Source organism: Tympanuchus pallidicinctus, unplaced genomic scaffold, assembly GCF_026119805.1.
Source record: "Tympanuchus pallidicinctus isolate F22 unplaced genomic scaffold, pur_lepc_1.0 scaffold20, whole genome shotgun sequence".
Classification (NCBI taxonomy): domain Eukaryota; kingdom Metazoa; phylum Chordata; class Aves; order Galliformes; family Phasianidae; genus Tympanuchus; species Tympanuchus pallidicinctus.
Window position 1 is genome coordinate 13,238,257 of NW_026294722.1, and position 26,913 is coordinate 13,265,169.

Genomic DNA, 26,913 nt, shown 5'->3' on the forward strand with positions numbered 1-26,913 from the left:
GGGGTACCGTGAGAACGGTGAAGTGCGCGAATCCCGAGGCAGAAAATCCCCGCACGGCAAACTGCACCGACCTGGCAGCCAGCGCACGGCAGCGGCGGGCAGCCCGGGGCCATTAACGTCCCTTGGGAAAAGCGCACGTGGTGCAGAGGGAGAGAGCAGAGCTGCCTCGCCGGGCGCTGCTGCGGGTGAATTCTCCTCTCTCCGCTCCGGGGTGACGCGGGCGGTGACCTGCGGCCCGCATCGAGGGGCCGAGCTTTTGAGGGCTGCTCGTGGGGTGACGGCGTGCCCTCGTGCGACCCCGCCAGAGCCCGGGGGCCGCAGCGCCTGTCGGAGCGGCAAAGGATGGCGGCGTTCCGCGGAATGGGGTGCCGAAAGAGGGCGGCCTCGGGCGGGGCGGGTGATGCGGGCGCGTCCCCTTTAAGAGGAAGAGGACGGCGGAGGCGACGGGGACCGCCGCGGCGAGCCGCGCACGCGCACAGCTTTTCCCCGCGACTTATTTGGCGCTGCCCGCGGCGGGAGCCGTGCGCTCGGGCGGGGAGCTGCAGGACGGAGCGGGCGCGCGCGTGCGCAGAACGCCGTAGGGCCCGGCCGCCCGCCGCGCTCTTTGTGGCGCTGCCGGAAGCGGCCGCGGGTTGCGGAGCGGGGCGGCTCGGAGCGGCGTCTCCCCGTGTCGCCTCAGCCGCCGCGGGCACCATGGAGCCGGCGGTCTGAGGGCGGAGCGGCCGGCCCTGCCCTGCCCGGTCCGACATGCCCGCCGGGCCCTTCGGCGCAGGTAAGGCCGTCCGGGCCCGACCGCTCCCCTCCCCCCCACCCCTCCGCCGGGCCCTGTGGTCGGCGGCCGCTGCCCGCCTGGCTCCGGGCCCCCGCGCGGCGCGTCGGGGCCGCGCTCGGCGCCGGCGCAGCGCTGAGCGCCGGGCGGCCGATGGGAGTGGGCCGCGGAGAGCTCCGGGCCCGTCCTGCCCTGCTGTGCCCGGGGCGGGGGCCGCGGTTCGGGAGCCGCGCGGGGCGGAGGGAAGTTGTGCTCGGCAGCGCCCGCGGAGCGGCGCGGAACTCGGCGCCGGGCTCCGTCCCACTCCCGCCGTTAGCCTCGTTTTTCTCCCACTGCCCCGCGGGCGGGCGCAGGTGCGGAGTAGCGGCGCTGCAGGCCGTGCCTGTTCTCCTCCGGGGCGGGGGGAGCCGCTCCGCTGTGCGAGGAGCGAACAGTGAGGCGCTGCGCGGAACCGTCCTTCGGCGGCATCGCGGGGCGCTCCGCCCTGCGGCCGCGGTAGCTGGGCCGTTTGGGGTGCGGGTGCAGCCTGGGCAGCCCGAAGGGTCGCCTTCTCACCCGGCTCTGACAGGTGGGACGGCGGCCAGAAGCAAAGCGGTGGTGATGTCTGAGTGATGAAGCTTGAAAGCAGAGTAAAATAGCCAGCGCTTATAAAGTTCTCTGACTCTGCTTTCTTATGGGTTGACGAATGCTCAGTGTGACAGCCCCGAGTTCCAGGCTGCTCCTCCGTGATGGGGGCCCCGGCCCCTTGCACTGGGACGGCTGTGTCTGGCCTTGTCCTCAGAACCGGGCTGAGGTGGGGGCTCTGACCCTGTGAGTGGGGTCTGCTGTGGAGAGTGGAGTCCCCTGCCCCGAGGCTGAAGTGGGGACTGCCTTTGGGTTTGTGTACTGACCTCCGGCAGCTGGATGATAAAATTGGGCCAACTCATCTTCCCTGGCCGAGGGGGGCGGTGACGCTCCTCTCTTCCATTCAGCAGCACTGTGACTGAATGTGTCACCTGAGCTGGAACTGGGGTTGTGAGTTCCTGCTCTTTTCTGCCTCATCCCTTCCTGCTTTGAATGGAAATCTTTCGTTTAGTAGTAATCCTGGCATGTATCTCCATTTATTCTCTAACAAAATACTGATATTAAGCAGAGCAGGGCCTGCAAGCTGCTCTATGTGATGTCTCTTAACATGATATGTTCTTAGAGCGGGGGCACCTACTGGGTGGGCTTTGGAGGTGGGGGCCTGGAGGAGTGCTCACTTCTTCTGCCTTGCAAGGGTGGTGCTGAGTCAGGCAGCCCTGCCAGGACCTAAGCCAGCCTCTGTACTCTCCAGCGGAAAAGTGGAAGGCAGAGGGGCAGCAGTTGTGGCAAGGTGGGGCAAATGGCTGCCTTGTTTTCCTTGAAATACTTTTGAATTATAATTAATATCCCCGAACTTTACAGAGTAGTTCCTTTATATTGCTGCTGCTTTGCTGTGAGCTCTGCTTTCAGAGAGGCCTTCCTTGGGTGTCTCTGCTGCTGGTCTTCCTCTCTTCTGTATTAATATTATTGTTGCCACTGAATTGTCAGTTCAGTCTCTGCCTTCCTGGTTCTGATGAAAACTCAGGAAGCTCTCATACTTTGGGAAGGCTTGTCTTTGTGCTCCAAACCCTTTGCTTTGTAGGTGAGCACTTGATTTTGTGTCTGAAGTTGCTGAGCACGAAGGGCTCAGTGTCCCAGTTTGCTCCCAGCCCTCATTGTGCCCGCTCTGAGATCTGCTTCCTACACAAACATCAGTTCCTTACCTTCTCCCTGTGCACACTTCAAAAATCCCACCACTGCTCTGAGCTCCCACGTGTTCCTTCAAAACAGCTGCAGCATGTGGGCCTGTTTGCTTGGGTAATTCTCACTAACTGTACTGATCCAGGAGGTAAAATATTTTGCCTGCTCCTATTCCTCTGAAGGCTTTAGGGACAAGAAATAAATCTCAAGTATCACCATCTTTTTTTAATTTCATGAGCTTATTAATGACTTTCTTATACTCACCGAAGTCTCGAGTGTCTGTGAGCTGAAGATCTTTGGTCTCAAATGCTGAAACATCCTTTTCCAGTTTTATGTGGTGGTAGCTATAAAAATTCCCTAGCTAAAATGGCTCAGGAGGGAACATGTTGGTGGTATTTACTTTGCTGAGGAACACTGGTACTGTGGTTCCACAGTAGATGGTACATATCTTAGCTTTGCATCTCTCTGTTCTTCCACCAGTGCTAGTGTTGGGAATTTCTTTCCAGACCCCCCTGCCTTTAGAAATCTCAGGGTGTTATATTTACTGCAGAACATAAATGAGTTCTATTTCCAAACTTGTGTGTAAAATGGCTTGGTGACTTCAATAGTTCTACTTACTTTTCTTCTTCCCCTTAGTTAGATAGTCTGGAACCTCAGGAGCCCTCAGAGATTTTGAACCTGTGTCTGTGTAGCTATTCTCCTAAATTTCATGCAGGTGGTGCTCAGCTATTGAGCCAGAGTGCTGTTTTTGAAACCGAGGTGCAGAAATGCTGCAGAAACAAATGAAGATTGAGGTGCACTGGTGGTATGGAGTCAAAGCTGTGTGTTCTTCTGGTGTTCTGGGGGGTGTTGAAGTAAATTGGGACAAATGCAGCCTGTTCTGAGGGGTGCATCCTGCTTCTGTGAGGTGTTCAGAACTTTTCTTCTTGAGCTTTCTAAGCAAGGTGTGACACTGTCAGTATGTTCTGCTTTCATAGATTCAACATGAAAGCAGATGTGGTTGTGGGGCGGCTTACTGGTGTTGTTAGCTTATGTCTGGGTTCAAGAAGTTGAATTGCAGCTGAGTACAGCCACAGCTCTGCTGTGACAGGTAACAACGGCTCTCACTTCAGATGGCAGTTAGCGGGGTCCCGAGGGAAAAGCAACTTTCAGTCTTCACAAAATAAATTGTTCCAGTCACAAAATGTAGCGGGTAAATAATCCAGTACCATAAGGAAGTCCTACCTCAAAAGGTTTTTTTACACGGGAATTAGTTCCTTGGTCCATTATTGTACGTTAATAATATTTCCTTTATGGCAAGACCAAGGGCAGCCTGGGGTATCGCGAGGATGCAGATCTGAGCGTTAGGTCTGCCAGCTGTGTGCAGCACCAGAGGCTTTGGCTCCCCTGTGCTGCTGCTGAGCCTCTCACACGTGCTGTGGTGCATCCCAAGTATGTGACAGACACCCCATCTCCGAGCTTGGGAAGCATCACCCCATGGAGCTGCTCACTTTGCCTTGGCAGGGCTGGGAGCAGGTGGGAACTTCTTGCATTGCTGTGTGCTGGTATGACAAGGGGTCCTGAAATGCTTCAGAATTTGGAATCCTTTGTTCTCTGGTTTTCTTCCATGTAGGAGCTTTACAGCCTCTGGGCTACCCACAATTTCCCCGTGCTTCTGGGCAGCCCGTGCTGGCAGCTGTCGGCATGCTGATGGGCTCACTGAGCTGATAGCAGCGCGCCAGTGCGTGCTGACGTGCTTGGTTTGATCCAGCGCTCCGTTCTCAAGTGGTGGACGCTGCTGCTGCAATGGGCTCTGCAGTGCCTGTGGGAGGGCTGGCACTGTGTGTAGGGCCTGCAGAAAGGGATGGCACAGCAGCAGGGAGACGGCCTAAGAACTCAGCTGGGAACTGCCGTTGTTACCAAGGACAATGGCTGTAGATGGGTCTGTGGGTCCTGTTTGCTTCCTGCTCTCCTGTCGCTGTGACTTCTGTGTCCTGGCAGCAGGTTATATACAGGCGCCTCCCCCCATTGCCCTCAGAGGAGAACATTGCTAATGGACACAGGATGCACTTCTGCCAGCTGTGCCTGCTGTGGTTATTTACCATCAGGAAAGCATGCGTGGCTGCTGCCTCAAACCAGGAAGGAGGTAGTTTAGGAAACTAAGATGTGCTGCCGCCTCATAAAGGAGTCATCAAGCTTTTTACATAGAGTTTTAGGTGTAAATCAGCATTCAGGTGATCAGCTAAATAGGCAGACCTGTTTAAATGGCGGCTTGTTCCTAACTAGGTGCATTTCCAGGCCTGGCTTGTTTGGTTTCTTGCCAAGGAATACTGAAGGGAGGCACTGAAAACATGCCCTATGTAACTAAGTAGTTCCTGCAATGCCCAGCAGCTGTTGGTGAGCCATCCCTGCAGCGCTGTTTGTGGCAGCATGAGCAGATCTGTGCTGTGGCTGCTGCATGCCCTCCTGCTTTTCCTCGGTGCCAGCCCTGCCTGCCTTGTGCTGTGCTGTTCACGTGGTCGCTGGCTCAAATAACTGATAATGGAAGGAGGGAGGTGGTGCTGGTCTGAGGCTCGTGCTGCTGTGCGCCTGTGCTGCTCAGGTTTGCAGGGTGCTGCCACCGCAGGGAATGCTCCTTGCACCCTTCCCAGATGTGTGTTCTCCCAGCTCCTCTGTGAGGCACAGGTCTTCATCTGTCCTCCATCAGATCAGGTCCTGTCGGCTGCTGGCTGGATCAAGACATCTGTGCTGGCTGAGCTGCCAGGTGCTGCCAGGTGAGGCTGTGTGCACTGACTTCAGCAGGGTTTGAAACTCGCCGGTGCGTGCGTGAGTGCGCCAGGTCCAGGAGCACACGTGGGGTTGTGTCGCAACTGTGAGGCCATCTGTGGTTTAAGTGAGCACTCTGTGAGGGCTCAGTCAGTCCTTCTGTCAGTTCAGGTCAGCACACTTCTGTTCATCTGTTAGTCACATTTCTCAGACAGCAGTTTTGGGTGCTGCAGGAGAAAAACTGGGAGTGTAGGAAGAGGCTGGATTTGGTGTTCCTAATGAGTGAGGATTTCTGTCTGTTTCCTGGTATGTATTTTTAACTACTGTTGAACTGAAAAAGGGCATAAGGTGGGAACACAGCTGTTGCTTGCCTTAATTTTGAATATTTCTGGAGCAGTTCTCTGTTTTAGCTATGAGCACTTTGTAAGAAAGCGTCTTGACATGGACTGCACCAGCTGAAGTCATGAGCTGCTTCTCCTGAGGCTTGTAGTGTCACAAACAGGCTGTAAGTTCCTAACTGAACCTAAAAGGAGGGGGAGTCAGTATGCAGAATTCCCGTTGGGAGAGCTTTTGAATCCCAGGATAACTTTTGATTCTTTTAGTATTTGGAGTTTTTATTTTATTGAGTATCATAAATATATTATAAATTTTATTAAATATTACAAAATATTATTTTTTTATTAAAAGACATTAAGGTTAAACAATAGCTGTTTGATTCACTTACAGGATTTCAAAGGTATGGTGTAGATGCTTATATACTGAATTTACAATGGCAAAAAGTTCAGTTCTGTTAATTTCATAGATGCTTCTACTGATTGTCTCTTCTTTCTTGCCCCTCCAGGTGTTATTTGGTTTGTAGCATAGAGGCACTATGTACTCAGAGTGGAGATCCTTGCATCTTGTCATTCAAAATGATCAGGGTAACACCAGTGTGCTTCACAGCTATCCTGAGAGCGTGGGCAGAGAAGTGGCGAATGCGGTGGTGCGCCCCCTGGGGCAGGCTCTCATCACATCGCCGGTTGGGAGCGAGAGTTTGCTGAAAACAGACAAAGAAGTAAGTGATTCCTGTGGCCTCCATCACCACGATCATAGTTCTCTTCGTGCTAAGGGTCTCTTAAGAGGCTGTAGAAAATCACTTTGATAAGCCAGGTTTTTGTAAATGTGCCGTGTTTTTAGGTTAGCAGTCTGTGTAATGTTTGTACAGCCAGTTTGTGACAACTGTGTGCTTCATGGCCTGGTAGGAAGCAGTGCGTGGTGTTTGGTGCTTATCTGAGCTATTATACCCAAAGTGCAGGCTGAAGGGGTTGGGAAACTCAAAGGCTTGAGTTGGTTAACACTTTAAAGCCTTTGTAGAGCAGCCTTTGTATTTGCTGAAGCAAGTGTGTGACTGTAAGTGTTGGTATTATTGAGCGTTTATTTGCTAGAATCTGCAAGTCTTCTACTACATCAGTTTATGATCATCCAGCTCTGTGTGTTCTGAGGAATTCTTTCTATGATTCAGACTGAAGAGATTCTTTTTGAAATCACAAGGCTGCATGAGAACACCGAGTCATTAACTTGAGCACGGTAGGGATAGGTTGCCAGTTGGACTTGGTGATCTTAAAGACTATTTACAGCTTTAATGATTCGGTGATTCTAATGTGTGTGTCCATCAGATCAATGCAGTTGTGTGGTAAAAGAAATTCTCTTTACATTAGAGCTAGTGTGCGTTAATCATCCTTCACTGTCTAAAATTCACTGTTATTACCTTCACTTTATTCCTAGGTAAAATGGACGATGGAGGTGGTTTGTTACGGGCTGACCCTGCCCCTGGATGGCGACACCGTGAAGTACTGCGTCGATGTGTATACAGACTGGATTATGGCTCTTGTGTTACCTAAGGACTCGATTCCTTTACCAGTTATTAAGGAACCAAACCTTTATGTTCAAAGCATTCTCAAACATCTCCAAAATCTCTTTGTACCAAGGTGAGTGTCAGGGTGGTGGTGTTTAGGGTGGGAGAGATCCACAGGCATCCAGAGCCATGGTCAGCAGGCAGTGTGTCAGAAGGACGTGATGAGCCGTGCAGGCTCTTGTTTAAGTGAGGCTGTTATTGCAGCCAAGTTACAGGGATTCACTCCATCCATGCCTTGTTGCTTCTGTGTTTAGGTAACTAATCACTTCAGAACCATTATTATTACATGACTGGGGGGAGATTTTTTTTTTTTAAAAAAAAAAAACTAAATCATGTGACTGTCTGCTAATAATGTGTACAAATGAGGTAAGTAAAAGCATGTGGTGGCCATCCCATGCTGTGTTGACTTACAGCTTCTTCCATCACATCAGAAGAGTAGACACAAGCTGCTCCCTGCACGTTTGCCAGAATTTGCTGCCTGTTAAATGAACATAATCATATTGATCATGTTTCACTGATCATTTTCAAGGAGCCCTATGGAAGTGCTTGCTATCTATCAGCCTGACGTTACCCTGAACATCATTGGACAGTGATGTTCATACGCATCCTCCTACCTCTTAGACAAAAAGTTGTGTTGCTTTGAGTGCTCTCAACGTTAGATTTCATGTGTAGTTTATGACAAATGGGCCTGATGGTGCAGAATACAGGCTGAATAAAGAAAAAGCTGTCTTAGTAGTTCCCTGTGAAACAGTACCTAGGTACTAGCTCCTGAAATTACTTCAGGTCTGGTACCTCCAGACCTCTACTGAACAACCTACTTTGCAGAATGCTGCATCACTGTGAGTGGCCTTCAAAACCCTGCTTGGGTTACTTAACTTCATCTGAAGGTTGTACTGATAAAGGGCTTTGAAGAGGAATTCGTACAAGCTCAAATGAAGAGGTCGTTCCTGTTTGATTGTTTCAAATTCTGCAACTTAATTGGAGTTTTAATTCCTCTAAATGCACAGTGGAAGATGTTTTAATTCCCTTTAAAGGACAGTCAGGGAAGCAGTGGAGGGAAGAAATTTAAAGAAAGGATGCTTCAGATCAGGTTTCCACAGAAAGCTGTCTCTACTGGTCATTTCTTGGTGACTACCCAAGGAAGGTAAAGAAACACAGTCACTCCCTTCCTGGGCTGCTGGCATCTAGCCTAGAGCTGGCTGATGCCTTAGCTGGGCTTTGTCATGGGACTCCATAAGAATAAAACCAGAACTCAGTGTGTAGTAACCTGCTGTGAACCTGTGTCCAAGAAGAACAAAGAACTGCTATCTTTCCAGTTTCAAGCCGTGACCCTGAATGCACTTATGCTCAAGTTTCAAATATTTTGCAGTTGATAAGATAATTTTCAGATGTCTTCAGTATCTTTGAGTTGTTCACTCTCTTGGAGACATTGTCTTTTTTTGGGGAGGGCTTTGTTACACTGCTGATTCCTTTATCTGGGATCTTTAGTCATTGTTTCTCAATAAGCAGCTCTCAAACAGAGGAGATATTTAATCTTAGAATCCTTATTCATCAGTATCTTTTTCTTCTGAAAGCAATTGATGCAGGTTCTGGGACCTGTGCTCTCACTTTAAGCACCAGATCATTTCAACTAAACACAGTGATTATTTTTACAATGCAATAATACATACCAGTCTAAAACAGCATTGCAGTGGCACACACAGTTGAGGTAGAAGGTCCTTTGACTGCTGAGCACCTTCATGTGCTGTGTTGACATGTTTACTGTGTCAAAAACACTGGGTGCTGGGAAATGTGGCAGTTGTTAAAGAAGCCTTCCTGAGGGATGTCTGTCCTGCTAGAGCTGGTGCAGATCTTTAATAGGTGCAGAATGGAATTTGCTCAGTCCAGAAACACTTATTTCCTTGGCCCAGTGGAGAATGCACTCTTCTGTTTGATAAGCAGCTTTTTCCTGTGTTCCTTTGCCATGTGATAGAGGCCCTGTTAACAGTCAGTTTTGTTTCCTGTGTGCTGCTGACACTACTGCTGGTCTATGCTTCTGCTCTAACTTCATATATGGAGATTGATGCAGGATGGCAGACCACATGTGATGTCTGCTGAATGAAACAACTGACGTCTAGATACAGGCTGAACAGAGAAATCATGACTGTAAACCTGTGTGCACACCACAAAGCATAAGATCTCTCTTATTTTTCTTTCCCAAGCTCTTAACATGTATCTGAAAGGCTGTGCTTGGTGGTTTTTTTTTTTTTTTTTCTTCTGTTGTACCTGGTGCCTTTTCAGGAAGAAGATCTTAAAGCATTTCCTTCAGTTGAGCAATGCAAAAACATGATGTAACAAACATTAAATACAAAATTATGTTGTGTGCAAATTCTTTGAGAGGAAGGAAGGACTCATTTTCTTACATGTCTGTGTAGAGGGAGAAGAGTCTACTTTTGGTACCAAGCTGCTGCAGGTGCCTGGTGCTGATAAGCACTTGTACATGCTTACCCAGGAGCTCTTGTAGCAACCTATGCTACAGTATACTGATGTACATTGGTAATATATTGAACTATTTCCTGTAAGTCTCCAAAGTAGCAGGAAACACGAAGCTCTAATTGCAAACCTACGTCGTGTAGAGGTTTGGGGTTACGACAGCTTCCTTCCTTGGCCTGGTGTCCTGACAGTGCAGCAGATGCTTGGCTGCCTTAGAGGTGGTGGTTCAGAGTTGTGGTGTATCAGTGATATGTACTCACCAGATACAAAGCAGATGTGTATCATAAACCATTTTAGTTTGAACATCCAGCTGAAGCAGCTGTTTACATGTTCTGTATGTTCATGAAATAGTGTGGTGCTGACAAAATAAAAACACTGGAAGAAGAGCAAGTCCAACTCCTTGTCTTCTGTCTGTCAGACACTAAGGAACAAGTGCATCTTTCCCTGCAGCACTGACCTGTCTGCCCTGCTGACTGGAGGACTTCTTTTCGTGATGTAGTTGAGCACCCCTCAAGGCCCCCCCCTGGCTGTCCATCTCTAGCAATGCTGTGATGCTCAGGGAGCGTAGCACACAACTTAACTGAGGTAGTTATTACTCTTAGGTAAGATTTCAGTTTGCTTGAACCATGGAAAGAAATTACGAAAGCTCTCTTTTCCCTGCCCTGTGGAATATAGGGTTGTAGACATGGCCCTGGGGTCTGCTCTCAGGTGTCTGGAATCTTTTGAGAGGCCACAGGATGTGCGGCTGGCCAAGCATAACAGGCCTTTCTGATAACTTCTTATTTATGTATAAAATTCTGGGAGCAATTCTTGCTGAGTGTAGGTGTGGGAACCATAAGGACGGGTCCTGCAGGAATCTCTGGAAATAAGCCTGCAGAATGTTGCAGCTGAAGTTTGCCATTCAATTGACTTTGTGGGGAAAAAAGGAACTGATAAAGGGGTGAAAGCTGCAGAGCTGCCTTTCCCACTTCTGTTCAGAAGTTTCCCATTAGTCACCAGGAGCTCCTATTTGTACATCCCTTAATATTAATTCATTAAAATCTTAGGGAATCAATTCTTGAGACAGGTATTGAAACATAATGAATGACAAAATAAGGGTATTCTTTGCTTAAAAAGTTTGCTTTGTTGCATGGGGGGGAAAGCAGTGCCATAACAGAGGCTTGCTTGTCCCCAGCTTTGTTGCTTTACCAAGATGATCTGTTAGGAGCAGCAGCACAGAACAACCCCTTGACGTTCTGAACTGTGACTGCTCCACAGTTTTGCTCTAGGCATTGTCTCTTTGTAATCTTACTTCCAGTACTGGCATACAGTATGTTTATACTGCACGGATAAGAGCTGGTGATCCTTTTAAAAAGCATCTATCAGTACGTGATCTCAATTTGAGCTGCTGTTCCCTGAAAATAGCAGATCCTTGTCTAGTGGATCTGCACGTTCTTGAGAGCTCGCTGTGTGAGCGACTCGTGGTTTACGTTGTGCTGGCAGTGCTTGGGCTCTAGCAGTGCTGCCTAGTGGGTTGGTGGATGGTCATATCTTTGTGATTCTCTTTATTAGCAACTGGTAGGATGACTTAAGCTTACAACTTGAAATTTAAGCTTGCAAGTCAAAAAATGGCTCACATATATCGCGCACTTAAATCAGTAAGCTCTTTTGTTCTTCATTCTTTCACTCCTTAAGTTTTTGGGCGTGCTTAGATGTGTTTACCAGTGTCCTCAGATACTCTCCAGAGCACTTCATGTAACTGTTCTGTCCCCATTCTGCCGTGCACAAACTGAAGAGAGCCTGCTGCACATGCAACACCTTGTGCTGCGTGACTCAGCAAAGGCAGTGTGTAAGTGGTTCTTTAAGTAGGGAAAAACTTCATACTGCCAACTTCCCTTTCTTCCCTCCTTATCCCTCCTTTTAGTCTAGTTTCCCTATTTAATGACTTTCTTCAAGATTTTCTTTTTCCTGAATGCCAGAAATTCAAGACAAGAGTTGGGTGTGCATTCGGAAGCAAGAGGGGAACAAGGAAGAAGTTTTAACATGTTTTCTTCTAAATTCAACACTTTCTTCTCACTTAAATATCAGACAATGAAAGGTATCTTAGCATTTGCGTTGTTTGTCCTAGTAAATATTTTCTTGTTGCAAGAGATTATACTTTCTCTGGTTAAAATGTTCACTTTGTGTCGGTGAGTTCGTGTAAAGAAAAGCATTACGGTACACCTTGTACTTGTTAAGACAGAGTTAGGATGCTCAGAGGCACAGCTGTGATGCATACATGCAAATTAGTTCATGTTCTTGGTTCTGGTTCAGTCATACTGATGTTTCCTCTTATAATTGCTCAAAGTTCTGATTACTGAACATGCTGCTCTATGGTGTATTCCATTTCCTCTTTGGAGACTCAAGTAATGTTTTCCTTCTCTTGCAGGCCAGACCCAGGATCTAGTCAGATTAGGCTGTGCCTGCAAGTTTTGAAAGCAGTCCAGAAACTGGCTCGTGAATCAACAATTATGGCAAGAGAAACGTGGGAGGTTTTGTTGTTATTTCTTCTTCAGATTAATGATACTCTTCTAGCAGCTCCAACTGTGCAAGGTTTGTGTTAGACTTTCATTTGATCCAATTACTAGAAAATGCTTTGGCTCTGCTGGATGTTGAACTGCTGTGGGAATTTGGGGAAATGTGTTAAAAGCTTGTAGTAGCCACCAGAGTGCAATAGCTCACTCCTAATTCTGCTACACTACTCCAAAATAAAGCACTGCCAGAGAAGATTGAGTGCTTCAGAGCTGAGTCAGTTTTCCAAAATATGTTTTTGCAGAACAGTGGACTCAGTACACAAAGAGTTCGCAGTGAAGGGTGTAGATAACATTGTTCCCTGTTAGTTTCACTGGAAGCTACACATGCCTTCCAGTTTGGCCTGCCTACAGAAAAATAATGTTATCAGTTTATACCTTACTTAAAATGAATAAGACATCAAATATTCTGTGTGCAGAAGACAGCCTAAGGTCAGTAGCTGAATTCCCAGTACCTGTTAGTGACGCGAGCACGTGGCTGGGTTTTCTCTGTTACCTTTGGGCTTGTAAAAAGTTCTGTATGAAGCAATGGGGAATTACCTTAAATGATGAAAAATATGATGAAATGATTGGGAATCTTTACAGTTATTGCTTAAACTGAAATCTAATATGTGAGATGCAATTGTGGAGAGGGTCCAGAGGAGAGCCAAAAAGATAATCAGGGGACTGGAGCAGCTCCCCTATAAACACAGGCTGAGGGAGCTGGGCTTGTTCAGCCTGGAGAAAAGAAGGCTGCAGAGTGACCTCATTGCAGCCTTTCAGTACCTAAAGGGAGACTGCAAACAGGAGGGGAGTCAACTTTTGGAAAGGGTGGATAACAGCAGGACAAGGGGAAATGGTTTCAAGTTGAGGGAGGGAAGATTGAGGTTGGATGTCAGGGGGAAATTCTTTACAGAGAGAGTGGTGAGGTGCTGGAACAGCTGCCCAGAGAGGCTGTGGATGCCCCGTCCATCCCTGGAGGTGTTCAAGGCCAGGTTGGATGGGGCCCTGGGCAGCCTGGGCTGGTATGAAATGGGGAGGTTGGTGGCCCTGTGTGTGGCAGGGGGTTGGAGCTTCGTGATCCTTGAGGTCCCTTCCAACCCTGGCCATTCTGTGATTCTGTGAGGGTTGTGAGAGTCCTTTAGTATCAAAATAATCCTTGAGGAGATGCCTGAAGTTATTTAGACTGAGCACTCACTAAAAGTATGCTTCATTTCTGCTGTAAGGTGGCATTGCTGAAAATCTGGCTGAGAAGCTTATTGGCGTGCTGTTTGAGGTGTGGTTACTGGCCTGCACACGGTGCTTTCCAACACCACCTTACTGGAAAACTGCCAAAGAGATGGTGGCCAACTGGCGGCATCACCCTGCAGTCGTGGAGCAGTGGAGCAAGGTCATCTGTGCTCTTACCTCCAGGTAGGAGAAGTTGTGCACAAAGGCATAGACACCTGCTGCTGCAATCACAGCTTGATTTCTCTGGAGTTTCGTGTTTCTGGAATGCACAGTGATCCCAGAGTGAATGAGCAAAACAAAGTGCTTAATAAGAGATTTTACAAATGCTCTTGGCTCTTATGGTTTGGGCACGTATGTATTTTCATTCTGCAAGTGAATTGTCTAAATAGATTTGTCCCTGTTACTGCATAATCTCAGCCTTCCTCCAACAATCGGCATTTTACTCAGTGTGAACGTGTGTCAGTCTCCATCGCTGACTTTTATATTATGTTCTGTGAGGAATGAGTCATTAGCATTAGTGTAGTGTTACAGTTTGTGTGTGTGACAGGCATCACCGAGGTGATGAGGTGCTTATCACCACTGGGCAGTGCCTGTGTGTGAGGCAGCTCCTGCTCTGTAAAGCTGCAGCGATGCTATGGGCTGGCTGTGGGGATGTGAGGGGCCAGATGCAGGCTGCAGACTTCTTGCACAGGAGCAGTACCAGGCCACGCTGTGAGGAACTGGGGGCTGCAGGGGAGGCTGGGCTGTAGCAGGAAGCCTCAAACAGTGAGGAGAGCATCAGTACTGATAATGCTGGGCTCTTTGTGCTGTGAAGTCTTTGTGGGGCGAATCTCATCCTCCTCGAGATGTTGAAGTGAGGATCAGGGGGATGAGTCTCCCCTGAGACTTACTAGTGATTTGCATGAAAGTTTGAAAATGTATTAAAATTGCTGCGCTGTGAAAAATTAAATACTGAAAACTTGCTTTTTAATTACTTATTAAAAAAGCAAGTGTAAATAGATGTTTCCAGATTATGCAGCTAATTGTTAAACCTTTGTGGGAAACAAAGCCTCAATGCAAGTTTTGTGTATTTCACACACTACTTCTTTAGCTATTTCTTGTTTGTTCGATGCAGCATTGCGTAACAGAAGATATTTTATGAATCACTGATCTGAAAAGCGCAGCTCTGAATCCAAACATGCGTTGGCATTTCTGTTCCATGCACTTCATGCCCAAATTTTATCCTTCACTGTTGACTAACAGTCTTAGCTCTGTTGATTCACAGTAATCTGCAGGATTTCTGTAACGTTTATTTTGCTGATCTGCTGCATAGTAATGTTGGTTTATATCTAGCAAACTGAACTCCTCTGGTGCTAACTTTAAGTGCAGTGCATTTAAGCTGAATTTTTAATACTTAAATAAAATAAAGGCTTCAAACAGTTGAAGTGCTGTCCTAGTGAACTGTTGTCTGAATTGAGTTGTCATCCATCAGCCACAAGTAAGGATCTCAAAGCCAGATAGCAAATTATATTTGGAACTTTGTACCCTTATGCAGTGTTAATCTGTGTCCATGGCTGTGATGAATAAAACAAGATCTCTTGTGCTGCCATACCAATAGGAACTGCTTTTCCCCATATAGGGTGCTGTAAGTCTGTTTTAACTGATTGTGCATTACAACTTATTTCTGTTTGTAGTCATTCTTGAGTAAGTCTCAAATTTCAATTAAGATCCTATCAGCTCCCTGGAGGAGCTGGTTTCTTGCAGCCTGTACAAGAGGAACTGTGAAGCAGTGTTCTTCTGCAGCACACAGATGTGGGGCATGACTTAGCAAGAAGTGCAAGCCAAGGCTGATGCTAGGATTCACTGGGAGGTTGATTAGGTTCATGATGAGGTTGTTGGGTTTTTTTTGCAGCAGAACCCTATAGGAGCTTGCCTTTGGGGCCCCAAGTGCAAATGGGTGCTGGGGCATCCAGCGTGGCACACTGCAAAGTGGCTCCTGCTCAATATGGGAATGTGTATTTCTGTTTTGGACTTAAAGAAGGCCTCGTCCTAAAGTTCATCTACTTTTCTGCCCAAACAAGTCATCATGACAGACTGTGGTTCCCTACATGCTGTGACTGTCTTTTGCATGAATTGGCTGCAGTGAATGGTAACTCAGGCTCTTTAACTTTAGGAGTAAGCAGGACTTCCACAACACCTGGTGAGAAATGGTGCTACAAGACCATTTAATTTAGGGAAACCAAAAAGTAGTTTGTGGGAATTGTTAGGAATTTCAGAAGGCGCTGCTTTTCTCTCTTCCATGCTTTTAGAAAACACCAAGATTATGCTGGTCAGGGAAGTGAGCAAAGTTTGCAGAGCTGGGGATGAAGCAGGAATCAAATCAGACAGCAGCAGCTCATAGAGGCTAAGCAGCGAGGATCCCAAAGCTCTTGTCTCAGCCATTGTCCTCGTGGTATCGTGTTGCTGTAGTTCCCTTGTGGCCTCCTGCTCATTTCTTGGAGGCTTTGATGCACTGTTACATTTTGAGGAGTATTAAGAGCATGACAGACGTGTCTGACTTGCTTTCTAGATTGCTGCGTTTCACCTATGGACCTTCGTTTCCTCCGTTTAAAATTCCTGAAGAAGATGCTGGTCTGATTCCTCCTGAAATGGACAACGAGTGCATCGCACAAACTTGGTTTCGCTTTTTACACATGCTGAGGTATTGTAGCTACAACCATCCATTCTGTGTGTTCTTGCATCGTTTCTGAAGATTTTCAAATGAAAAATTTCTCTGGAGGCTGCAGAGCTTGATGTACTGAAGTAGAACAAAGTGTGAGAAATGCGTGGCACAAGAGCCCTGCAGCAGTGCAGGGCAAAGCTGTGGTGGGCCGCTCCGTTCTCAGCACACCACTTTGTGTTCTGAGTTAACAAATTCAGTTAAAAAGTGTTTTTTGCTATGTGGCATTTTGGAGGATCTTAAAAACAGGACTTCAATAGAATTGTGTTTCTCTGAGCTAGCAAACAGGAAGAGCAGAACAGTAACTGAGATGTGCACTGCTTCCATTTGCTTTGCAGGGCGTTAAATCTAACCTACAAAAGATTATTTCTAAAATTGGGTGTATCTCTTTGCTTTTATAAGGAAAGCTTCATAGGTTAATTTTAACATCTATATTATCCTTCCTCAAATTTGCAGCAGAACCAAGTGGGTGCTTTGTTCTGAGGAGAGTTGGGAAGGCATCACATTAATGTTCCCAATGGACAGCATAATTGACTTTTTCCTCTAAAATCATCCTAACGCTTATTTAGGTTTAAAATTTACTTATTTTAATAGTTAAAATTTATTCTTCATTTCTGAGAGCAGTTTTGCCTTTCTGTAGTGTCTTCCCAATCCAGGCTTGATGGTGCAGCTTTGTATTTGGCAGGAAAAACCTCAAGTTTTTACAACCTACTCCCTCACTTTCATTTCATTTTTTTCTGACAATGTGTAATTTATCACTTACCCTTTGGGAAGAATCTTAACTATGTAAGATCTTAAAAATGGAGCTCAGAAGTCCTGAACACTACTGCAGCTGCAGGATTGTTCTCTGTAGGGTGTGCTCTTGCTCACTGGGTCTTAATAAATTAAGATTATTTGAATGCTTGAAGCTTTTTAAAATAGAGAATTTTTTGTTGTTGTTTTTTAAATGTTTGAACACAGTGTGCCACTACTAAACCAGGAAGGAAAAATGGACTTCTGTGACTCCTGTGGTGAAGTAAAAGCAACAAAAAAGTCTCTATTAGAAAAAATGCTGGCAGAAGATGCTGACCTTTTGAGGGTTTTTTATTTGATGATCTCACATGTTGCTGTTAATTAATTGCCTTAAAGCATTACATCTCTAAGCATTCTTGAAATCTTAAAAACTGTCCTTAAACTGACTGAAACATATCCTCTTTTTTTCTGTGTGCAGTAATCCTGTGGATTTGAGTAACCCAGCCATTATTAGTTCTACCCCCAAATTTCAGGAGCAGTTTCTGAATGTGAGTGGGATGACTCAAGAGCTGAATCAGTACCCCTGCCTTAAGCATCTGCCTCAAATATTCTTCCGTGCCATGCGTGGGATCAGCTGTTTAGTGGATGCTTTCCTAGGTAATGCTTTCGACCTACCTGTGGGTAGCTGGGAACAGTAACTGGTCACTACTTTCTTCTTTTCTTTTTTTAATCTGGATTCTTCAGAAAACAGATGTGACCATTTGTCATTTGCGAGTACAGCCTAAAATTGGTAGGGAAGGGACCTGAAGCCACTTGTAAATAACTGTCTGTGTACACAGTAGTTATATTTGAAAGTTGCAGTCGACCTTAGTGTTAAACGAATGCCAAAAATGTTTTAATAAAATGTCGAGTCCAGCATCAACGTCTCTCCCCCAAATAAGGCTTCTTTCTCCTTCTATCTGACCAGCAATACCAGTGTTACACTTTAGCACGTTGTGAGCACTGACAACTTTGCTTAGTGACTTTGTGGCAGCAGCTGTGTGCGCTGCCCATTTCTTGGTAGGTATTGATTTTTGATTGGCATCTTCAGGTACTTGTTCTGCAGCTGGCAGTTGCCCCTAGTTCAGGAATGGTTTGAATGCTGCTGCTGAGAAGAAGCTTTGTTTCTTTGCACCTCCTGGTAACGGAGTTGTTCAGGTTCCCTGAAAGATGAGGTTAGATATAAGCACTGGCTGCTAATTTTTAAGTAACGTTGTAAAGCACTTGAAATGTAAGGCAGTATTCTAAGTACCCTTCAGTCTTACTGAAAATTCTTCAGAGTTGATGTGCTATTGTAAGGTCAGAAAAGCCACCTGTCTCCTGCTTTTTTTCTTTAAATGTGTGCAAGCAAGTGTTGCCATGTGCCAGAAGTGTGAGCTGCTACTGGACTGCAGGTGAGCAGGTACAGAAACTGTGCAGGAGAAAAAATAGGCTGAGAAAGTAGGCTCTGTGGGTACCCTGTTCCCCTGTGCAAACAAGCTTTGGTTGCTGTGTTTTTCACTTTGGTAGGCATAGCACTGTTTAAAAAGCTACCAAATGGCAAAAAAGAGGCGATGGTCAGTTGTCACTTCCACAGCCTGGGGCTGTTCTATGAAGTGATTGTGGCTTTTAAAAGGGGTTGTGGGTACTGTGCTTCTTTCAGATTGCTTGCCACCAACTTTAGCTATCATTAAAATTCCTTATTTACTAGCACTACATCTGAGATACTGAATGTTCAGTAGTCAAATACTATTGGAAGTTGTGAAAGGAAAACTATGTATAGGAAAGGCCATATTTTGCTTCATAAAAACATCTTTGTATTACTCTATCACTCTACTAATCTGTGACGAATTTGAGAATCTCCACTGAAATAATCATAAAATAAATAAAAATTGCAATCTGAGCATTAACAGGGAGAGAATCCTTTCCTGTCTGTGCAAGCTGAATTAAAAAAACAACAACAAAAAAGCCCAACAAAGAAATGTAGCTCTTGGGCACAGCAGAGCTGCCGGTGATATCAAATACAGCACACACACACAGTGTGTCCTGGGCAGATGGATGAATTAAGCTAAGGCTAACGAGAAATCCTGTTACTACACCAACATTGAAGCACATTGTTTTTATCTTGCCCTCTCTGGTACACGCTTAGGTGATGTGTGCATTTGGCAAAGTGTTCCACCTGACTTTCCACCCCTTCAAATAACAAATTGTACCAAAGGAATAAGTTTCATAGTACATACATCACCTCTGCTTGGGGCCCAGCAGCAGTGGTTCAGCAGGAGTTCATTGTTCTGTGCTGTGTACATGAAGCATTTGAGTATTTCAACGTAGTCAAAAAACTGTGTTCGGTCTTCAGACCTGCTGCAGTTTTGCATTTAGTTTTTCAGATGGGGGATGAGGGGCTGGTATTCACTGAAATGGGAAGAAGTGCTGTTTGTCACTGCAAGTTTGGCAGAGGGAATTTCTAAGCTAGTTATTTCACAATCTGTGACTAGAAAGAGTAACTTCTCACACACTTCAAATGCTTCCCCCAGGCTGGGCTGTGTGAGATTACTGATCTAACTTCTTGCTGCCAGAAAATTATAGCTTGCTCAGCTTTCTTAGCCATCCTTTGCACTGGCTGTAGTGTTTGTTCAGTGAGCTGAAGCAGCTCACTAAAACAGCAGAATGCTGCACTGTGTATTGGTTTTGTCTTAGTTTAGTGAGCTGACTGAGGGTCAGACATCCTAGAGCTGCCTCAGAATGGGCTGTGGGATGTAGGTTGGAAAAGAAGGGCAAAGGTGAGATGCAGCTCATTTTTGGCAGGAGTGAGCTGTTAAATTGGCTTTGGCAGGTGACCCTTGCACCTTTCCCCCTGCCTGCTCCTAGGCTTTGTACTCCTGTGTGCATTTTCCCAGGTCCTGAAGTCGTGGTTTTCTGTTCAACATTTGTTTATCTAACACAACCAGAATTCTCTTCTGTTTGGGCATTTATTTTTGCCAGGAAAAGGGAAAAATGTCTTTCTTGTTATGTCTGCTCATGGAAGCGGGGGCGGAGGGAAGGCTAGTTTATTTACAGAAGGTCCAAAGGCTGAGTAACTGCGCTGCTGTGTGAGCTCATAGAAGAGGCGCTGAGAGCTTGCTGGATTCTTGCAGGCATTTCACGACCCCGCTCAGACAGCGCGCCGCCCACCCCCGTGAACAGGCTGAGCATGCCCCAGAGCACCGCCATCAACACCACCCCACCCCACAACCGAAGGCATCGGGCCGTGACTGTGAATAAAGCAACAATGAAAACCAGCACTGTAAGATTTCGCTTTCTGTCTCTATGTACTGGTGCTGTCGGAGGGCTCCCTTGGTCGGAGGAAGTGATTTTCATTTTCCTGGGAGCTGATTTGTTCTTCCGTTCAAACAGGCAACCACTGCACATGCTTCCAAAGTGCAGCACCAACCGTCCTCTACTTCTCCGCTCTCTAGCCCAAACCAGACAAGTTCTGAGCCACGGCCACTGCCAGCTCCTCGCAGGCCAAAGGTTAACAGCATCTTGAACCTCTTTGGATCGTGGTTATTTGATGCAGCATTTGTTCACTGTAAACTTCATAATGGAATAAACAGAGACAGCAGCATGACTGGTAAATATTACTGAAAATGTGCTTTTTTTTTTTTTTCTCCTTGTTTTATTGACATTTCCTACCTGCAAGATTAACATAATAACGTAATCAATAAATAAAAATAAAGCCTTAAGTGCTTACAGTGGTTAACCCCTCCCAGCTGAACCAGCACCAGTAGGTGTCTGGAGGCTGTTAAATTAAAACTAATAAATAAATCAATTACTTTTCACAATTAAGCACTCACTTGCTCTAACAAGTAGGGTGGTTGTAATTGTGCTAGTGGGAAAGATTTTATACAGAGGGAAATAGAAGCAAGAGTCCGTTTCCTGGTTTGAAATCTGCCTGAATATATCTTTGAGTAATTGCAAATTTTAATGGTGACTCATGTTTGTAAAGTTGTCAAACTTCACTGCAAATACCACACAAAGTGATGCTTCGTGTTTTTGGAGAACATTGTGAGCAGATGATTCTTAAAGTAGCAAGTTGTTTTCTTTCAGTGATGGTTGTTACATGCTCCCATGTAAGACGTGATACCTTGCTTGTCTGCAGTTCTCAAGTGCTAGATTTATTTGGTCTGCTACACTTTGTTCGGCTCTAGAATTTAGATGTTTTGAGATATGATAGAAGTAGGGCTCTGCTCAGAGAGGCTTTCATGCACTCTCTTTCCTTGAGTGATATATATTCAGAAAAAAAAAAAAACCTCTCAGTCCTTGCATGTTTCCTGTTCTTTATATTGTACTTCAGATGTCTTCTAAAGCTTTAGAAGACATCCGTTCATCAGAAGTTCACTGGCCAAAGTAAGAAAAATGGATAGAGGTTTGTTGTAGCAGGTTGGATTTCTAATAATACTCAATATTAGTAGTTAAACTAATGAACTTCCTTGTTCACTGTATCACAAATCACATTCTTCCTCTGTGCAGAAATGATGGGTTTAGGATTTGGGATATCCCAAATCCATTTTAAAGTAAGCACTGAAGAAGGATCTGTGCTGCTGAAACTCTACAGAGAGGCACCGTTCCTCTGGAGATCTCAAGGTCAGCTGCTCAGAAAACATCTACTAAGGAGCTAACCTCATGGAGTTCCTGTTGACTTGAAGTATCAACGTCTTCAGAGTCAGATCAAAGTCAGGATTGAAAGGCTTATTTTCTAGGAGTCTAATCTGTGAAACCGGATGCCTCCAAGAGAAATCTTTTACATCTTGAAATCTGTAAGGCGAAAGGTGCTGCGTAGGACTGATGAGATGGGCCAGAAGGGCTGTATGCTGTGGTCCCTCTCCATCATACAAGTGGGGCCCATCATACTTGGTGTTGTGCCCATTCACTTGCCTCTGCTTATTCTACTCAATATAGAATCTTTAAGGTTGGAAAAGACCACTGAGCTCATCCATCTAGTGCAACCGTCACTAAACCACTAAACCACATCCCTCAGTGCCACGTCTTCATGATTCTTAAACACCTCCAGAGATAGTGACTCTCTAACTACTTCCCAGGGCAGCCTGTGCCAATGGCTCAGCACTTTCTGAGAAGAAACACCTCCAGATCCTTTTTCTGTGTGCAACTTTCCAGCCCTGTGCTCCAAGCCTGTAGCAACGCATGGAGTTGTGATCAAAGGGCAGGACTCTGCAATTGGTCCTACTGAAGCTCATGCAGTTGGCCTGAGCCCATCGATCAGCCTGTTCAGACCCCTCTGCAGGGCCTTCCTACCCCCAGGCAGGTTGACACTTCCTCCCAGCTTGGTGTCATCAGCAGATGTCCTGAGGGTGCACTCAATCCCCTCATCCAGATCATCAGTGACACCTTTAAACAGGACTGGCCCCAATACTGACTGCTGAGGAACACAGCTCTCCTGACTGGCTGCCAGCTGGATGCAATTCCATTCACCACCACTCTCTGGGCCCAGCCCTGCAGCCAGTTCCTTACCCAGTGAAGAGTGTAGCTGTCCCAGCCATGGGCTGCCAGCTTCTGCAGGAGGATTCTGTGGGAGACAGCATGAAAGGCTCTGCTGAAGTCTAGGTGGGCTATGGCAGCAGCCTTTCTTGTATCCACCAGGCAGGTCGCCATGTCATAAAGGAGATGAGATCAGTCAGGCAGGACCTGCCTTTCACAAACCTGCGTTGGCTAGACTTGATCCCTTTGGTGAGGCTTGTGAAAAGAGATCAGCAGAGAAGGGACAGCTAGTTGTCACAATCCCTGTGCTTAGGGAAGGGGACAAAAGGAAATCTTGTTATGAGTTTCTTCGTCTATGGGTTAGCTATGCCTGTATATCACAGTCCATCTCCCATTCTCAACAGCTTAGTACTGTAAAGCTTATGTCACTAGCTTGGATGCATTTTGCATGTTTGGCACTGTTATTGATAAATCTTGTGTAAGCAGCAGGAAGAAAATCCTCTCTGCAAGACCAAGGAGGTCTCACTGCCCTGGTACACCTTTCCAGAAAGGTAACACAAACTTCCAACAAATACAGATATGATGTGATTTCTAAATAACCGTTCGTGAGCTACCCTAGAAGAAACCATGAAGGATGAGATGCAGTTTCAAATTCTACTTCAGAAATCACTTCAGCTCCTTTAAGTGCGCCCTACTGATTCACAGGGACTAGCACTTCACCTTTCTCCCATCTTACAAGACATCTTTTTGATGAGCTTTATGAATTAAGGAGTAGTTGGTCGAGGCCCAGGCAAATTAGTAGATATTGCTTTTCTAGACCTTTTGCTTTTATTCTAGATGTGGTGCCTCGTGTTTCTGATTTCTTCAACTCTTTCACCTCCTGAAAGGAAGTCAAGAAGAGCAAGAAAGGCATTTCTGAGATGGAAAAAATATGCAACTTGTAGGTTTTGAGCTGAAAAATATTTGGGTGGATGGGAGAGTAACCCAGGCGGCTCTAGTTGATCTTGCTTCGATTTGAGCAGGGTGCCCAAATAGGTGGTCTCCACACGTTCCAACTTCAGCTATTCTGTGGTTATGTGAAAACACTGTCCCGCTGTATAATCAATAAATGTCATGTATCATCAGTGAATGTTATATAAGGATGTTATAATTATGAAATAAGAGAGTTTGGCAAAGCAGATTATAATAACAAGAAGAGAATAGACAGAACGCTTACCTGCATCCTGGGCTTGCTGTAAAACTCCAGAGGAGGGATCTCCAGAAGAAATCCCTCCCCACTGGTAATCAGCTCTTCAATGGGCCTGGGGGAGGTGCAGCCAGCCTCCACCCTTCCAGCAGCACGGGAGAATCGCCTTCACCTGTGCTCCCAGGGCTGACGCATTGCTCGCCTCAGGTGATCATTCAGAGGTTCAGGCTGTCATTCAGCAGTTCCCACACACCCACTCTTTTCAGTTTTCTGTTATTTCCATGGTAAAAATTGTACTAATCTAGAATCCTGCAATAGTTATCATAGATATTTCACATTTGCAGTTGTAGTGTTTTCAGCCTGTGTCTGTCTGGGAAAAGAGAGATTGTAGAATTATTTTCTCTGCTGTGAGGTTAGCTGGAGGTAATCTGTATACAGCTGAATGTTGATAGGGATTCATCACCTAGAAAGCAACCTTCCTGTTTGCTCTGAGCCTCCTCCTTCCAGATGGTGTTTCATAGTTGTTTCGATTCTGAAGACGTAACAGAGATCTTGGCATCATCAGTGCCAATGCTCTTGTGCCTGTTCTATGTCAGGTTTTAGCTTCTGCACTGAAACCTTAAAGGTAAAGCTTTATAGAAGGCAGCTACTAAACATTATTCTGTATCATGGGAAGAGAGGAAAAATGTTCTGTTCTGTAATGTGTTTGGCATGGAAAAGAGCTGGGTGTTGCTGGAACAGTGTGTAGAATTGGATGGCTCAGTGATCGTTATTTCAGTGTGGCACGGATTGCTCCACGTGATAAAACTCCTGAAGAAATCCATTGGGAAGGCTTTAGGAAGATAGTCCTGAATATGGCAGCTCTGGGGAGTGCGTGATGTGCTGAACTCCAGCTGCATGTGTCGGACACGCCGGGCTGTAGGAGTGTGTTGCTCATTGCTGTCCTCAGCAAACGGTGAGGACTGGGAGGAACCCATCAATCCTTTGTGCCATTGGTTCAACAAGAGGATCTTCCAGTGGGATGGGCTTGTTCTTAAACCTTGTTCCTAAAGAAGTCACAAGCTTGCCAGCCACGTGTTGTAAAGTGGTGGGGGAGTTGTGCTGCGGATGGTTGCTGGCATCACTAGGTGCTCTTGGGCCTCGAAGCAATCTCAGAGTGTTCAATCCTCATCAGCTTTGGCCCTCCTCTTGTTATTGTGGTGCCCCAAAGGCTGTATTGGTCTAGGAGGCAGGTAGGAGAAGGTAGGAGAAGCCCTGGTGAGGGAAGTTTTGAGTATTGCTGAGAGGCTTGGCATAGGTCTTGATCTCACCCAGTGTGTGGAAAATGTGAGCTGTGCAGATTGCTCTCATGATGCCTGGCTGCTGGAGTCCTTTTACTCTCTCATCTGTTTCTGGAGATTGTTTTTGAGATGCTGATCTTTCTAGTGGTGCTCTGGCTTTATTTCTGCTGTGGAAGGTTGTTGGTGGAGCTGATGGCCAGGGGAGGCATGCCGTGCTGGTTTGGGTTGTTAGCAGCATGGCATACAGAGGATGGAGCAGTAGTGCAGTCAGGAGCTCATGGTTTGGAAGCTTATGGTTGAGGAGGCTCTGTAGGTAAGTAAGCTGCCCTTGTGAGACATAACCGAGTCACTGAAGTCGTGGGGGGAGCCCACGTGCAATGGAACGTAGGCAAATGCACCTGAGCTGGGAAGGGTTAATAATCCTTTTAAATACTGATGTATGCCGATGTGAACAGATCTAAATCTTGCTAGTATTTTGTAACTTTTTGTTCCTTGTTTTGCATGATACTTTCAAAACCATAATTTTGGACCTGAATGCCGATTTCCTGTGTGTTTAACAAGCTTGCTGTATCATAAAGCTTTTAATCTATTTTTTAAACAAGCTAAAAGCTTCTTAACTTATATTACAATTTCACCATCTTAAAAGTATTTTATAACTACTGCTGTCCTTTGATTTGTTTCCATTTTATTTCTATTATCTTGCAGCATCTTTTATCCAAATTCTTCTTTCTTATAAATCTTGTAAGTAGGAACAAGTAGCTTTTCCTTAATTGCGGTCATGCTTTTCTTTTTCCATAATCCCATCTTTTATTTGTAAATTCATTCTCATTGTCCCTTGTAGCTTTTGCACTTTTACTTGAAAAAGACAAGTAATTTTTTTGTGTGTGTTTTTGAATGGGGAGGATTGTTGGCAAAAGCAAATTAATCTGCCTGAATCAGTCCCATCTTTTATGTACTTTAGTCTGTGATCATGTCATGAGTTTCAGGACTTTGCACTAACCATGTTTTTTTTTACTTAAAGCTTATTTTACAGACTAGTGTTTGATTTGTATGCATTGTGCATGTAGTGTTTTTTTTCCAACTACAGTATATTGCTGGATAGCTTATTCAGGACAAAAAATGGCTCATGGGAAGATGCATAAAGATTTGTGCTTATTTACTACTCACACTGTGAAAATTTCTAAGTTAACCATAGGTCAAACAATGAATTTATAGGCAAAAATTAACAGGAGATGCTTGTCATTGGGAAGTTTCCTTTTAAAAGAGACACAAACAAGCAACAAAAACTAAATCCAAACAAAAATCTTATCCATAAATGAAAAAGTATTCCATACATCCAAGTGTTCGAGTCTTTGTTTGCAAGGCTGATTGTGAACCTGATATTCCCGAGTATCCCAGGCACGAGATAGAGCAGCTTCTCTGGTACTGCTGGAGTTGTTAGCTTGATTAACCAGGAGCACACATTATTTGTTCTCTTTGGTTTTGTAGCTCATAAAATGTCTGAAGATCAGCATAGTCTTAGCTAAAAATAAGAACGAAAATGCTGCTTCTGCCATTAGTTTTCCAAGAGTGAACTTTTTACTGTGTTTTTTTTTTTTTCCCCTATCTCCTTGCACATTGAGGGCATTACACACAGATTTGTTTTGGTTGCCATTTTAGAAGAAATGAAGAAGCCAGCGAGATGAGCAGCCTCTTGCAGCCTGTGTGTCTGATAGTGGTGTGTGAAAGGTGTACTGCGAAAAAGGCACAAATTGAGTTGAGTCAGACTGGCAGAGCCATCCTGCAGGAACTGAGCACAAAGCTAAGCAGGATCACAGAACCTGGGGCTGGGACCTTAGAGATGATTGAGCTCCAGTTCCCCCACTGTAAGCAGCACCCAGTCACGGCGGTGATGGCGGCCTCTGGAGATGTCTGTGAGCACGGTGTGCGTTGGCACACGGGGAGGCCTGCCCTGCTGGCAGCTTCCATCTGACAGCACTCTGGGCTCGTATGGGGACAGGGGGGACCAAAGCAGGAGAGTGGCTCTCAGCAGATATGTTTTGATTTTCCTTCTTACAGCGAGTCCTTCGCAATTCTTGGATTTTTTTCTTTGTATTAAACTATCAGTTATGTTTATGCAACATAAGTAGTTTGATGTTCAGAA

General features: G+C 45.7%; 1 protein-coding gene across 5 annotated transcripts in view; it reads left to right on the forward strand.

Annotated features, from left to right (window-relative positions):
• The first annotated feature begins 551 nt into the window (after positions 1-551).
• The window catches only part of RALGAPB (Ral GTPase activating protein non-catalytic subunit beta), a 63,600-nt gene continuing 37,238 nt past the window's right edge, over positions 552-26,913 (forward strand). Inside the window, exons 1-10 of one of the 5 annotated variants that reach the window (XM_052683545.1) lie at positions 552-772; positions 6,099-6,311; positions 7,022-7,224; positions 12,031-12,194; positions 13,378-13,564; positions 15,930-16,061; positions 17,290-17,468; positions 19,964-20,112; positions 20,223-20,439; positions 25,476-25,511. In XM_052683545.1, coding sequence (XP_052539505.1) covers positions 6,129-6,311; positions 7,022-7,224; positions 12,031-12,194; positions 13,378-13,564; positions 15,930-16,061; positions 17,290-17,468; positions 19,964-20,112; positions 20,223-20,439; positions 25,476-25,511 — 1,450 coding nt within the window. In that variant the 5' untranslated portion in view covers positions 552-772; positions 6,099-6,128. Of the gene's footprint in view, positions 773-5,161; positions 5,266-6,098; positions 6,312-7,021; positions 7,225-12,030; positions 12,195-13,377; positions 13,565-15,929; positions 16,062-17,289; positions 17,469-19,963; positions 20,113-20,222; positions 20,440-25,475; positions 25,512-26,913 lie in introns of those variants that run through there. The other 4 variants (XM_052683543.1, XM_052683544.1, XM_052683547.1 and 1 more) reach the window with 4 other exon arrangements.